At 44.6% G+C, this 12,112-nt stretch overlaps 1 protein-coding gene across 5 annotated transcripts in view; it reads right to left on the bottom strand.

Moving 5' to 3' along the window:
• The window catches only part of sgk1 (serum/glucocorticoid regulated kinase 1), a 48,563-nt gene that overhangs the window by 2,451 nt on the left and 34,000 nt on the right, over positions 1 to 12,112 (bottom strand). For 2 of the 5 annotated variants that reach the window (XM_048250168.1, XM_048250169.1), the window contains exons 6-10: positions 2,683 to 2,758; positions 2,396 to 2,471; positions 1,954 to 2,142; positions 1,160 to 1,291; positions 263 to 499 (exon numbers count right to left, since the gene is read on the bottom strand). In XM_048250168.1, the coding sequence (XP_048106125.1) occupies positions 263 to 499; positions 1,160 to 1,291; positions 1,954 to 2,142; positions 2,396 to 2,471; positions 2,683 to 2,758 (710 nt within the window). Of the gene's footprint in view, positions 1 to 262; positions 500 to 1,159; positions 1,292 to 1,953; positions 2,143 to 2,395; positions 2,472 to 2,682; positions 2,759 to 2,886; positions 4,185 to 4,373; positions 4,735 to 4,787; positions 5,174 to 12,112 lie in introns of those variants that run through there. The other 3 variants (XM_048250171.1, XM_048250172.1, XM_048250170.1) reach the window with 3 other exon arrangements.

Below are 12,112 nucleotides of genomic sequence, written 5' to 3'. Positions count from 1 at the left end.
AAAGCACACATGGAGAGTTATTCAACCATTGATTTTGCAGTCGCGGGTATCTACAATAGACCAGGTCATGTTTGGCCCAAACTACTGTTAGACGCATATGATGAGTTACCATTTCAGTATATTTTTTGACACAACAAAAAAAACAAAACAAAAATCCTCGTTTTGTGTCAATCTGCCATATACCTCAAAGTAACTAACATGCTTGTTGACATGACAACACTCAACAAGTTGAGGTGAGGCTGAGACACAGACACACACACACCTCTGGCGTGCCGCAGAATGTGGACGTGGTTCCGTTGGGCTCGATGTTCTCTTTGCAGAGGCCGAAATCGGTGAGAATGATGTGGCCTTGCGAGTCCAGCAGGATGTTCTCTGGCTTGAGGTCGCGGTACACGATGTTAAGCGAGTGCAAGTAGCCCAGCGCGCTGGCGATCTCCGCCGCGTAGAACCGCGCGCGCGGCTCCAGGAAGCACCGCTCCCTCTGCAGATGGTAGAACAGCTGGAGGAGGAGAGAAAGAAAGAGAGAGAGAGAGAGAGAGAGAGAGATTATCTGTTACATGCTGTACTTAATCATGGCTTTTTTTTTACCATGAAACAATCACAGGAAATGTTTAAAAGCCCCCCCCCCTCCCCCGGCCCAGCCCTACAGTCGGCCTCCATTCTCAGCTGAGATGCATGCTAAATCGGGCTGCTCTTCCAACCACCCAACCCCACAACACGCCCGACGATTTCCTGAGGTGAATTTCACCTTTACTGACCAGAGAGACCAAGAGAGAGAGAGAGCGAGAGTACATTCTCCTGGCCTTCTCATGGCAGGATTTCCTCTCTCTGTTCATCTGTCCCTCTCTCTCTCTCTACAGCAGTCTATCCCTCTTCTCTCTCAGTGTCAGACACACTGTCTCCTGGACACTTCCTCTGCTGTCCTCCAGCCCCCAACCATTACATCAGCTGCCTCCCCCCGACCCCCCCTGTCCCATGGAGTCCAATTCTATATGGAAGGTAAACAATTCTGTACAGTGAGTAATGATATGCTACGCCAACGGTGAAACATAAACAGCGATGTTCTCTCTGTTCGCTGACCTGCACTGCACCCCATTCACGCCCACACGGTAAGTCCACTGATCTCGCCCATCCCTGATGGGAGCGCTCCGTAGCGTACCTCTCCTCCGTTGATGTAGTCCAGGACGAAGTACAGTTTGTCTGTGGTCTGGAAGGAGTAGTGGAGCCCCACCAGGAACGGGTGCTTCACATTCTTCAGGAGGACATTCCGTTCTGACATAATGTGCTTCTCCTGAAACACACACACACAGGTTGAGGGTCAGATGCTTGTATACAGGGGTCAAAGCTAAAGAAATCAATGCCAGTCACTCACTACACATCCCCTTCACCCTGCGTACCCCACTGTTTACATTGTCAGCGTATGGTGCAATAGTTTGGATTGGAAAGGGAATAAAATAAGCGCTGTTTTAAAACATGCATCACTGACTGGTCCCCTCTTTATAAACTGCCACAAAAACCTGCTCAATCTTTCTGAATAAAAAGGGCATCTGGTGTGCAACTAGTCAGTTGCTATAGACCCTTTCAACAATAAAAACAAAAACAATGCTTGAACGTTCTATTTGGGTCCTAATCTACTTCCTCTGCATTAAGATAACATATGGAATGTTAAAAAGGAAGTCTTGTGGGGCCAACTATGATGCTGATAATGGACCCTTTCAAGAGAGTTCCATTATCAGCATGATAGTTGGCCCCACAAGACTTCCTTTTTAACATTCCATATGTTATCTTAATGCAGAGAAAGTAGATTGGGAACCAAATAGAACGTTCAAGCATTGTATTTGTTTTTATTGTTGAAAGGGTCTATACTATACGTTCTTCTTTATGTTGCTATACATTCATCACTGACGTAGTAAAAGGCCGGTGTGTTTACTAAAGGTCATTAATCTGCAGTACCTCTTTCTTCTTCAGGATGGCCTTCTTCTGCAGGACTTTGACAGCGTAGAACTTGTCATCGCTGCGGTGTCGCGCTAGCAGGACCTTGCCGAAGCTGCCCTTGCCGATGACCTTGAGGAAGTTGAAGTCCGAGGGCTTGGCAGTGGGATTAGACGAGGGGCCCAGGTTAATCTGCTGCGAGGGACTGGGCTGCAGGAGAGAGAGAGAGAGAGAGAGAGAGAGAGAGAGAGAGAGAGAGAGAGAGAGAGAGAGAGAGAGAGAGAGAGACATACTCTTAGACCACAGCATCATCAACCCCACACACACACACTTGCATAACCAAAGATAACTAAAGACATCTTTCTTTCTCTCTTTCACAGAGACACACACACATGCATACTCACATAAACATAGACGCAAAAGACATGACACTCTTATGAGATGAGCATGGTGCTTTACTTACTGGAGGGGAGGGGTTGCTGTTCATGAGTTCTGGATCCTGAGGGGGGGTCAGGTTTAGCATGGACTGCACCTCTGGGCTGTGGAGAAGCAGATTACAACCACATTAAGACCTCAGGAGTTCAGTAATCACATGATAACACTGCCACTGACAGAATCACTGAGAAGTGTGTACATCTTGTTAAAAGTGCAGAAGTACAGTACAAGAACTCTGTGGGATTTCTTTGAAGCATCTCTTATGCAAATTGTAGAGAAAAACATTTGAGTGAGCTTAGATGATAGCCTACTTACTGCTTGCATGCATAGGAGTTTGCGGCAAGCTTCTGAATGAAATCGTTTAGCCCCATTCTTCTCTGTTTCATAAAAGCTGAATGAAAGAAAAGACAAGAGCAAAAGAGAGCAAAAAGTGTTAATTATGATGAATTAATTCCCACAGCTTTTCAGAAGTCGAAGCGTCTAAAGTGTATTCCCTGACGCGAGTCAAATGATGCCTACCGCTAAAGACTGCCACCACTCCTCGCGTTTTGGAGTAAGTAATTTCGGGAGCTCCACTGTCTGTGCTGATTGTCATGGCTGTAGTTTTCCACAGCTGGATGGCTTCCCAAACTATTCAATAGCTCTAACTGAACTCTAGTTGTGCGTCTCCAAGTTTATATGCACACGGGGGCGGCGACAACGCATGCTAATTAGGCTTCTGCGTTGACTTTGTCAGGGGGGTAACGTGACGTACATACTACCCGTGAGTGGGAGTGTTCTGTGTTTCAATCGGCGGCCATTCAAGCGCTGTCCCCTGTCGAGCATAGGAGCGAATCAGAAGCTGATGCTCTCTGAGGAGGGGGGTATGCGTCAGCGAGCCAGAAAAAAAACATCTCTTCTCATGCACCAGCTGAGCTGAACTATGTGTTCTTACTGTGCAATTTGTGGGTTGACTACATTGCGTAAATGACAGTTTCCATGCACGTTTATCATGACACCTACAGACAACTTTCAAATTAACCAATAATCTCTTCCCTTCATTGGAAAGCCCAACAGTAGCCCAATTGATTAGATGTAACACACACACACTACAGCTACAGGTGATCTACAAAAGCCTGCACAAGGTACTGTATAACAGCTCACATCAGCGCTCTTTCCTGCTGACCCCAAAAAAGAGAAAACTGAGTCGGGTGACGCAAGCACCCCGGGGTGATGCACAAATGTCAGGAGTAGGGAGTCACTCGCATTTGGAGACGGGTGCCAAGAAAAATAAGCCGGTCCTGGAAAAGTACAAAGTCTTCAATTAATTCTCGCCACGCACGACAAAGGCTGTCGGTGGGCCCAGGATAACTGCTGGCTTTTGGGCAATACACGCCTACCCTCTTTGATCCTTCTCCACTGCGCTCATTTTTTATTGAAATGAGGGATATGTGGAGAGCCGGATGGCCCCAAGTAGGCTACTGCCGTTCTATTTATGACTACGGAGTCCCACATAGTCGCTGTTATGCAACGCCATACCTAATGGGCTAGCCTTCTAATTAGGTAGAGGCAGTAACATAGGCCTACACATCCCTGCGAATATAATGTTGATCCTTCTTGTTTCATTCACCCAGACATAGTTTTTAAGCTTTTACTTCAAACATACACAAAGCCTTCGAGGTAGCTAGCTAAACCTGCCCGTGATTTCCAGCAGCTGTTGGCTCCGACGCGCTTTCCAAGTTTCCATTGTGCCAGCTGTCCGCACGAAACCAGGACGGCTTCAACTTCTCCCAAAAAGTATTCGTGTTTTTTTTGTTTTTTTTTAGATCTGAACATGATTAGCGATACACATACACGCAAATGTGCATATTCATGTTTTTTTTTTGCTAGTTTAAAGCCTTATGATGCTCTAATGCCATCTCATACAAACATCTATCTGACTCTCTAAGAAAAAAAACATCAGTGGGCAGTTGGCAATTTTCACTGAAAATAGCTAATCTAAAAGGTTCCGAAAGAATCACACCAACCTTTCAGTTCAGCCGTGGTCCTCATTCTTGCTTACTCAGGCTCTATCTATTTCCCCAAAATAGCAGCGCTAGACTAGTTCTGCTGCTCCTCCCGTGTGAGGCGAGGTAGAAAGGGCGACTCGGGTCGAGTCGGAATATATGAGCGCACAGTCCTTATCAAGCGACATTTGCATAGATAAGACTGTGGTCCTGGAATCGGGTCACAGTTTAAGAGGCTAACGGCGCAATCACACCTGGGGCTGGTCAATTTCAAGGCTGCCAACGCCTCGCGCCCTCCCCCTTACCCCCCGAGAGAGGAAACGCCAAAGAAAAGTCGCAAAAGCGGATCAAGGGGGGTTTAAACTGAGGAGAAAGTTTGTAGATCAGGCAGCTTTGCGCTCCCAGCAGTAGGCTATAACAATGAACCAAACATACCTGTTAGCGTAGAAGTTTTTTCTTTCATGAATATCCGTGAGCAGGTCCGCGGTTCTGTCTAGTCTGAGTGACAGTTGAAGAAGGAGGAATTTTGCGCAAGACGTTGCATTCCTTTTCTCCCTGACTAACCTTACACCGGATATCTTATGGGCGGGGATCTTCCCGCCCCCCGTCTCTGTTCTCAGTTGTTTTGCACGAGCTGCCACCGGCTCCGCTATCAGTGCCAGACGGGCAGCAATGCCACCCAAAATCGTTTGAATTTTTTTTTTCTGCCGGGCTGGGAATCTGGGGCAGTTAATTGCGCTTTGTGTTAGCACCCCCACTGTCCCCCTTAATGAAAAGAGGTTATAATTAGAATGAATTCAAGAGTGCAGTTCAAATCTACATTTAGGAATAAAAGCATTATACAAAGTGTGTGCGTGTGTGTGTGTGCGTGTGTGTGTGTGTGTGTGTGTGTGGAAAGGTTTCTTACTCTGAAATCTTAAGAAGTTGGCTTGCAGCCCTGACTTCTCAGCTCCCTCCCTCCCTCTCTCCCTCCTTCTCTACTTCTGCCTCTCATACGGCTGGAGGCTGGACTTGGGGTTTCTGACACAGGTGTGTGTGTGTGTGTGTGTGTGTGTGTGTGTGTGTGGAAAGGTTTCTTACTCTGAAATCTTAAGAAGTTGGCTTGCAGCCCTGACTTCTCAGCTCCCTCCCTCCCCTCTCTCCCTCCTTCTCTACTTCTGCCTCTCATACGGCTGGAGGCTGGACTTGGGGTTTCTGACACAGCACTGTGAGATGAGTGCTCTCATCCATCGTGTGAGAGGTGTGAGCGTGGATGGGGCCCGAATACAGATGACCAGTGAGGTCAGGCCAGCGGCCCTCGGCTGCAGCGCTTATTAGACCAGATTTGGGCCCTCGGCTGCAGGCGCATATTTGACCAAATTTTGGCTGAGTGTCAGCCTCAAGCAGACATCATACTCCTCTTCATCAACAGCCTCATTATCATCATCATCATAACAGTAACAATAACAATCATCATAATCAATCCATCTATATGTCCATCCACCCATCAATCAATCTATTCATCTATCTATCCATCTATCTTCTCGTTCATCAGCTTCATCATCATCATCATCATCATCTTCATCTTGTCTAGCCCCCGGCCATCCCAAGGGCCTTACTCAAGCATCTCACAGATGATTAGTCCATGGGCCTTCTTTTCTTTTCTTTTCGCTGATTGTCTAACACTCTGTAAAGCGCCATGAGACATGTGTAATGTTTTGCCGCTCTATCAGTACAATTAAATTGAAATTGAAATTGAAATTGAAATTAGCACCCCTTTAGTCAGGGCACCATTCACACAGCTACTCACTTGAGACATAGTGCTTGTGTGTGGGTCGTGGTGATAGTGGTAAAATGATTTGCATTGTCTGCGCAGATAGATATTAGAATGCTTTTGATGCTGCATGTGTGTGTGTGTGTGTGTGTGTGTTTGTTTGTGTGTGTGTGTGTGTGTGTGTGTGTGTGTGTGTGTGTGTGTGTGTGTGTGTGTGTGTGTGTGTGTATATGTGTGTGATTGAGGGAGAAAGAGAAAGCAAGTTTCCGTGGAACAGTACACTGTATTTTTAGACCTTTCTCTGGCACCTTTCATTGGGTCTCCTGTTTCCTTCAGTTGGAGGACAAATCTATTATTAATATGATCTGACTCCATCCAGGAACTCAGAGCAGCCTGCAGTCTCTCTCTCACTCTCTCCTTCTCTCTCTCGCCTATGGAGCACTCATTGCCCTTCTCAGTGTAAATTGCAGTCTAGCGCGCGCAGTTGTTATGTCCAGCTAGTCTAGCGCACTCCTGTGCGGTTGTTATGTCCAGCTAGTCTAGCGCACTCCCGTGCGGTTGTTATGTCCAGCTAGTCTGGCGCACTCCTGTGCAGTTGTTATGTCCAGCTAGTCCAGTGCACTCCTGTGAGAGGTTGTGAGGTCAGCCGTGCGAGGCGAGACGAGACTCAGAGATGTTACGTTGCATAACGCTCCAGTGAAATGATTTGCTCGGGTTCTCCTGAGGTCTTAGGATGCTTTACAAAGACATGACCAAGCATCTTTACAAAAACATGACCAAGCAGCTTTACAAAGACATGACCAAGCAGCTTTACGAAGACATGACCAAGCATCTTTACAAAAACATGACCGAGCAGCTTGTTACATGAATCAACAAATCCTTTACGAGTCATTTATAAACAGTTGTGTATCTTCTAACAACAGCTATCTGTCAGTGACACAGTCGAGGGTATTGCATCCTGGGACTGATGCTATAAAGCGTTTTTGTCCTCACTGATTTAAAACTAAAACATGAACAGAATGGAGAATGTCATGTTTTGCAGAAACGTGCGAGACAAGCATCTCTCAGTTTAAACATCACGGCAGAGAGAACACTTCACTCAGAATGCAACTTTCCCAAAAACCATCATTCTGATAAACAGAAAAAGGTTTGGATGTGCTTCAAAATGTGCTCCCTAAAGACATTTCAATGCGCGTCTAAACATGCTCCTTAAAGACGTTTCAATGCGCGTCTAAACGTGCTCCTTAAAGACGTTTCGATGCCCGTTTGAACATGCTCCTTAAAGACGTTTCGATGCCCGTCTGAACGTGCTCCTTAAAGACGTTTCGATGCCCGTCTGAACGTGCTCCTTAAAGACGTTTCAATGCGCGTCTAAACGTGCTCCTTAAAGACGTTTCAATGCCTGTCTGAACGTGCTCCTTAAAGACGTTTCAATGCCCGTCTGAACATGCTCCTTAAAGACATTTCAATGCGCGTCTAAACATGCTCCTTAAAGACGTTTCGATGCCCGTCTGAAGATCGCCTCAAGAAAACAGGAGCACAGTGGAAGAAGTATCTTTCGAAAAAGATATCTAACATGAAAATATACAAATTCTAGTACACACAGAAATTAATTCAAATATTCACATAATATAACAATAGAATGAATAGAAAAGACACCAGTTGATGTTATTATTGTTAGATGTTATTATTAGCTACATGTAGTATTTTTGTTAGTGGATGAGACGGCAAATGTGTGTACCTGGGAGTGTGTGAAAGGCCGAGCCTATCTCTGGAGATGCGCTTCATGAGTGTGAGCCTACAGAACACTGTGTTCCCTCCCTGCCCAAAGCTACTGGGCACACACACACACACACACACACACACACACACACACACACATTCAGACATATACACACACACACACACTTTCAGACACACACACACACACACACACACACACACACACACAGGACAGGTTTGAATGGGAGGAAACATCCTAGTGTGTGTGTGTGTGTGTGGTGTGTGTGGTGTGAGGGTCCAAAACGGATGCTGGCACCAGAGGGTATGCTAGTAGAGTGTTATGTAAATGCAATTCCCTCTGCATAATATAGTGACCCCCCTGAGTACAAAGACACAAACACTTGGACACACAGAAGCAGCTCAAGGGGCTCAAGTAGCCAGAGATGAGTGTGTGTGTGTGTGTGTGTGTGTGTGTGTGTGTGTGTGTGTCTCTCAATCGCACTCTCTGAATGATACCTGATGTCAGTCTCCACTATGGCATTCTCAGTCATCACTGTGGGTGTTGTTAAGGTGGCAGCATGCTCTTCTGTGCCCCAGTGCACTGGAAGACTTTCACTAGTCAAATCAAATGCCCCAGTGCAGCTAGGCACTTATGCAACAAGCCCTTTATTCATACTTTTTCCGGCTTTTGTCATCTCTCTCTCATCCTCTCTGTCTCTATGTGTGTGTATGTATCTGTGTGTGTGTGTGTGTGTGTGTGTGTGTGTGTGTGTGTGTGTGTGTGTGTGTGTGTGTGTGTGTGTGTGTGTGTGTGTGTGTGTGTGTGAGAGAGAGAGAGAGGAGGGTGTTCATCTTATGTAAGTTGAATTTCTTGTTCATTATATTTCTTACGGTTGTTTTGGGCAATCCAAGTGCCCTGTTTGTCATGCCAACAAAGTCATTTGAATTGACTTGGAGAAAGAGACAGTTCTTAGTGAGGGTTGTGGACCCCTCAATGAATAGATAAATGAATGAATGAATGAATAGTGAATGGATGAATGAATAATCGATGAATGGATGGGTTATGGTGTGCCAGTGGGACTGGTTGGTTGGTGTTGATATATCAGTGGGTCTGGTTGGTGTTGATATATCAGTGGGACTGGTTGGTTGGCACTGGCGCCTTAATGCAGGGGCTTACCTGGGCTTCAGCCCAGGGGCCTCGACCAATGAGGGGCCTCCTAATAATAATAATGATAATCAATAATAGTGCTGGGCGGTATGACCAAAAATGTATATCACAGTATTTTTCAAAATTCTTACGGTTTCGGTTTTTTTTTTTTTTCATGCATAATCAGATGTTCACAGCATTTTCTACAGGTTGAGAGAGGAATTGCTGCAGTACATTGACTAAGGATGGTCTATTTTACTGTCATGATGTAGAATAACTCCACACTAGTGGTAGGCTAATGCAGTTTTGCATGGCCCCAGAAAATGATGCTGTTTACAAAGAGCCACTCATGATTCTAATGAAGAATCTAATCAGAATGCAAAGACAATTACAGTCAAAATACAGAACTTTTACTGTGCAAATTTCACAAACATGTTGTATAAAACCAATACAAAAAGTAGTGCAACTTGCAATAATTATACTTTTTTGAAAATTATACCATTTAAAATAAAACCTCTCTGCTAATATGCTTACTCTGTCAAATAGGCCTATCAGAAACATGCCTTAATGTTATTGTGTGGTTTACATGACGTTAGTGGTAGGCTAACGTTAACTTCATGTGGATGTGGATGTCTTGTTAGCCTGCCATGAGCTTCGGTTCGGTTCGCTAGGCAAAACATTAACAAAAACGTTTGTTTTGGTGCACTGATGACAGTCAGGATTATTTCTAATTAGCCAGCTAGTATTGCTCAGTGCATGTCTATAACATGTTTTACTGCTACCTGGAAAATTTCAGCAAATATTCTTAAGATGAGATGAATGATAAGAACATTAAACTTCACTGTGTTCGGTGGGTTGCTAACTAACGACATGACCTACAGTACTAGCCAGCTAAGCTGTTGAACAATCTCAATAGAATTTTTGTGATGGTAAATCCCTTTCAATGCAGTATCCCTTAAAGTTTTTCCTTAACTAAAGAAACAATTTAAGGTATTCTGTGCAACACCCTTAAATAAACCCCCTACCTAAGGAGAAATTAAGCCTTAAGGGTCATACTTCAGGGGAAAAACTTAAGGTGTTTTGTGTTTACCCTCACTATGCCTCGCAGTGGCACCATGTGTGCGTGTGAAAACGCGCGTTCCAAACGTAATAAAATACACCGGTATGGCGGTATAATAAAAATTCATATCATAACGAAAATATACACCGGTATACGGTGTGAACTGGTATACCGCCCAGCACTAATCAATAATAATAAACGTGTCCGTATTTGCGGCGTCAGTCATTAGCCTACTCTGGAGCTAGCCTACATAATTGAGCACATCGCACTGCTCTACAATGACATCGATGCAGAGGCCCCCTGTGTCTTCTCTTCTAAAGTGTAACAAAATGTAACAAAACTTAATAAATCCCAAAGGGTGTAGTAGTGGAGCTAGAGGAGAGGCTGAAACTGACTGACAAACTTACAAACTCTGGAGATAATGTGGGTTGGATTGAAGCAACGATAAACGAATGACGTAGATTCCTGTAACTGTCCATGAAAACAGAAGGCATAGCAGGTAAAATTCGTAGTAAATAGCCTGGCAATGAAACGGCTTTAAAAACATTTCAAAACTATGAAAACTATTTCACTTGTCTCACTGGAGTGAACGCAGAACATGGGCTGTTGCGCAAAGAAATTAATCAGTGATCTGCATCTCTGTTCACCAAAAGCTAAGTTTGTGCTAACCCATTCACACAAATAATATCCTATGTTATGTTTTCTGATTGTTAACGAGAGATATGTCTCCATGTTGGGCAGTGTAGTGATAAGCATAAGGTAGCCAATTTTCACGTCACATGAGCCAGCTGCTTGTTATGTAAGCTAAAAGTATTTCTGTCCCTCCCAATCTGCGTTAGAATGGTGTGTTAAGTAGACAGAATTTCAAAAAACCTCCTGGGGAAGCCCCCGACATGACAAACACATGCACTTTTGAAAAGCTTGAAACGTCCATATGTGTAACCCATCTTTTAACTTAGCCTATAGTGTTGTAAAAGTTCAACGCTGTTGTTTTCGTGCAGTAGGCTTGTTGGTGTTGATATATCAATGGGACTGGTTGGTTATGTTGATATATCAGTGGGACTGGTTAGAATCGCCCCTGGTTGATATATCAGTAGGACTGGTTGGTTGGTGTTGATATATCAGTGGGACTGGTTGGTTGGTGTTGATATATCAGTGGGACTGGTTGGTTATGTTGATATGTCAGTGGGACTGGTTGGTGTTGATATATCAGTGGGACTGGTTGGTTAGTGTTGATATTTCAGTGGGACTGGTTGGTTGGTGTTGATATATCAGTGGGACTGTTTGGTTGGTGTTGATATATCAGTGGGACTGGTTGGTTGATGTTGATATATCAGTGGGACTGGTTGGTTAATGTTGATATATCAAATGATTGGCTCCTCCACTCCCTTCCTCTGCATTTCACACTCTGTTGTTCCTCATGATAAGCACACACCAGAGCACACACACAGGGCACACCCTGACGCCCACACACACACATGAAAACACACAAAGAAATCTCACTCTCACTCACGCTCAACTGGCTCCTTTGGCATGACCGTTCATGTACAGAATTGCCCATGCTTGTCATTATATAAACTCTGTTGGCTTATTCAGTGTGTAGTAGAGGATTACCCCTAATGACTTTAGGAGCCTTGTTGTCAACTGGTGAAACAGATGGAACATTTTCAATTGCTTTTCAATGGTTTCCATTTTTTAGATGAAGTAATCATAATACTAGTCAAAGTCTAGCTCTCCTTTAGATCTCTTTCCATGTCTTTCAGCTTGTACGAACCCTTTCATTAGTGACTGTTCATTGGCAATGGTGCTTAGTGGCTAAACATTACTTGTGCTAATCATTCTACTCACATTGATTCGTCCTCTTTCTTTTTCCTCTGTCCTTGTTCACCCTTCCCTTTGCATACATACGTCCCCTCCACTACTCATCCTCCTCTATCCTCCTCTCCTACTATCCTCCTCTCTTCCTCTCCTCATCCTCCTCTCCTACTATCCTCCTCTCTTCCTCTCCTCATCCTCCTCTCCTACTATCCTCCTCTCTTCCTCTCCTCATCCTCCTCTCTTCCTCTCCTCATCCTCCT

Source organism: Alosa alosa, chromosome 8, assembly GCF_017589495.1.
Source record: "Alosa alosa isolate M-15738 ecotype Scorff River chromosome 8, AALO_Geno_1.1, whole genome shotgun sequence".
Lineage (NCBI taxonomy): Eukaryota > Metazoa > Chordata > Actinopteri > Clupeiformes > Clupeidae > Alosa > Alosa alosa.
Note: the sequence above shows the minus strand (reverse complement) of the source record. Positions and strands in the feature narration are given on the sequence as shown.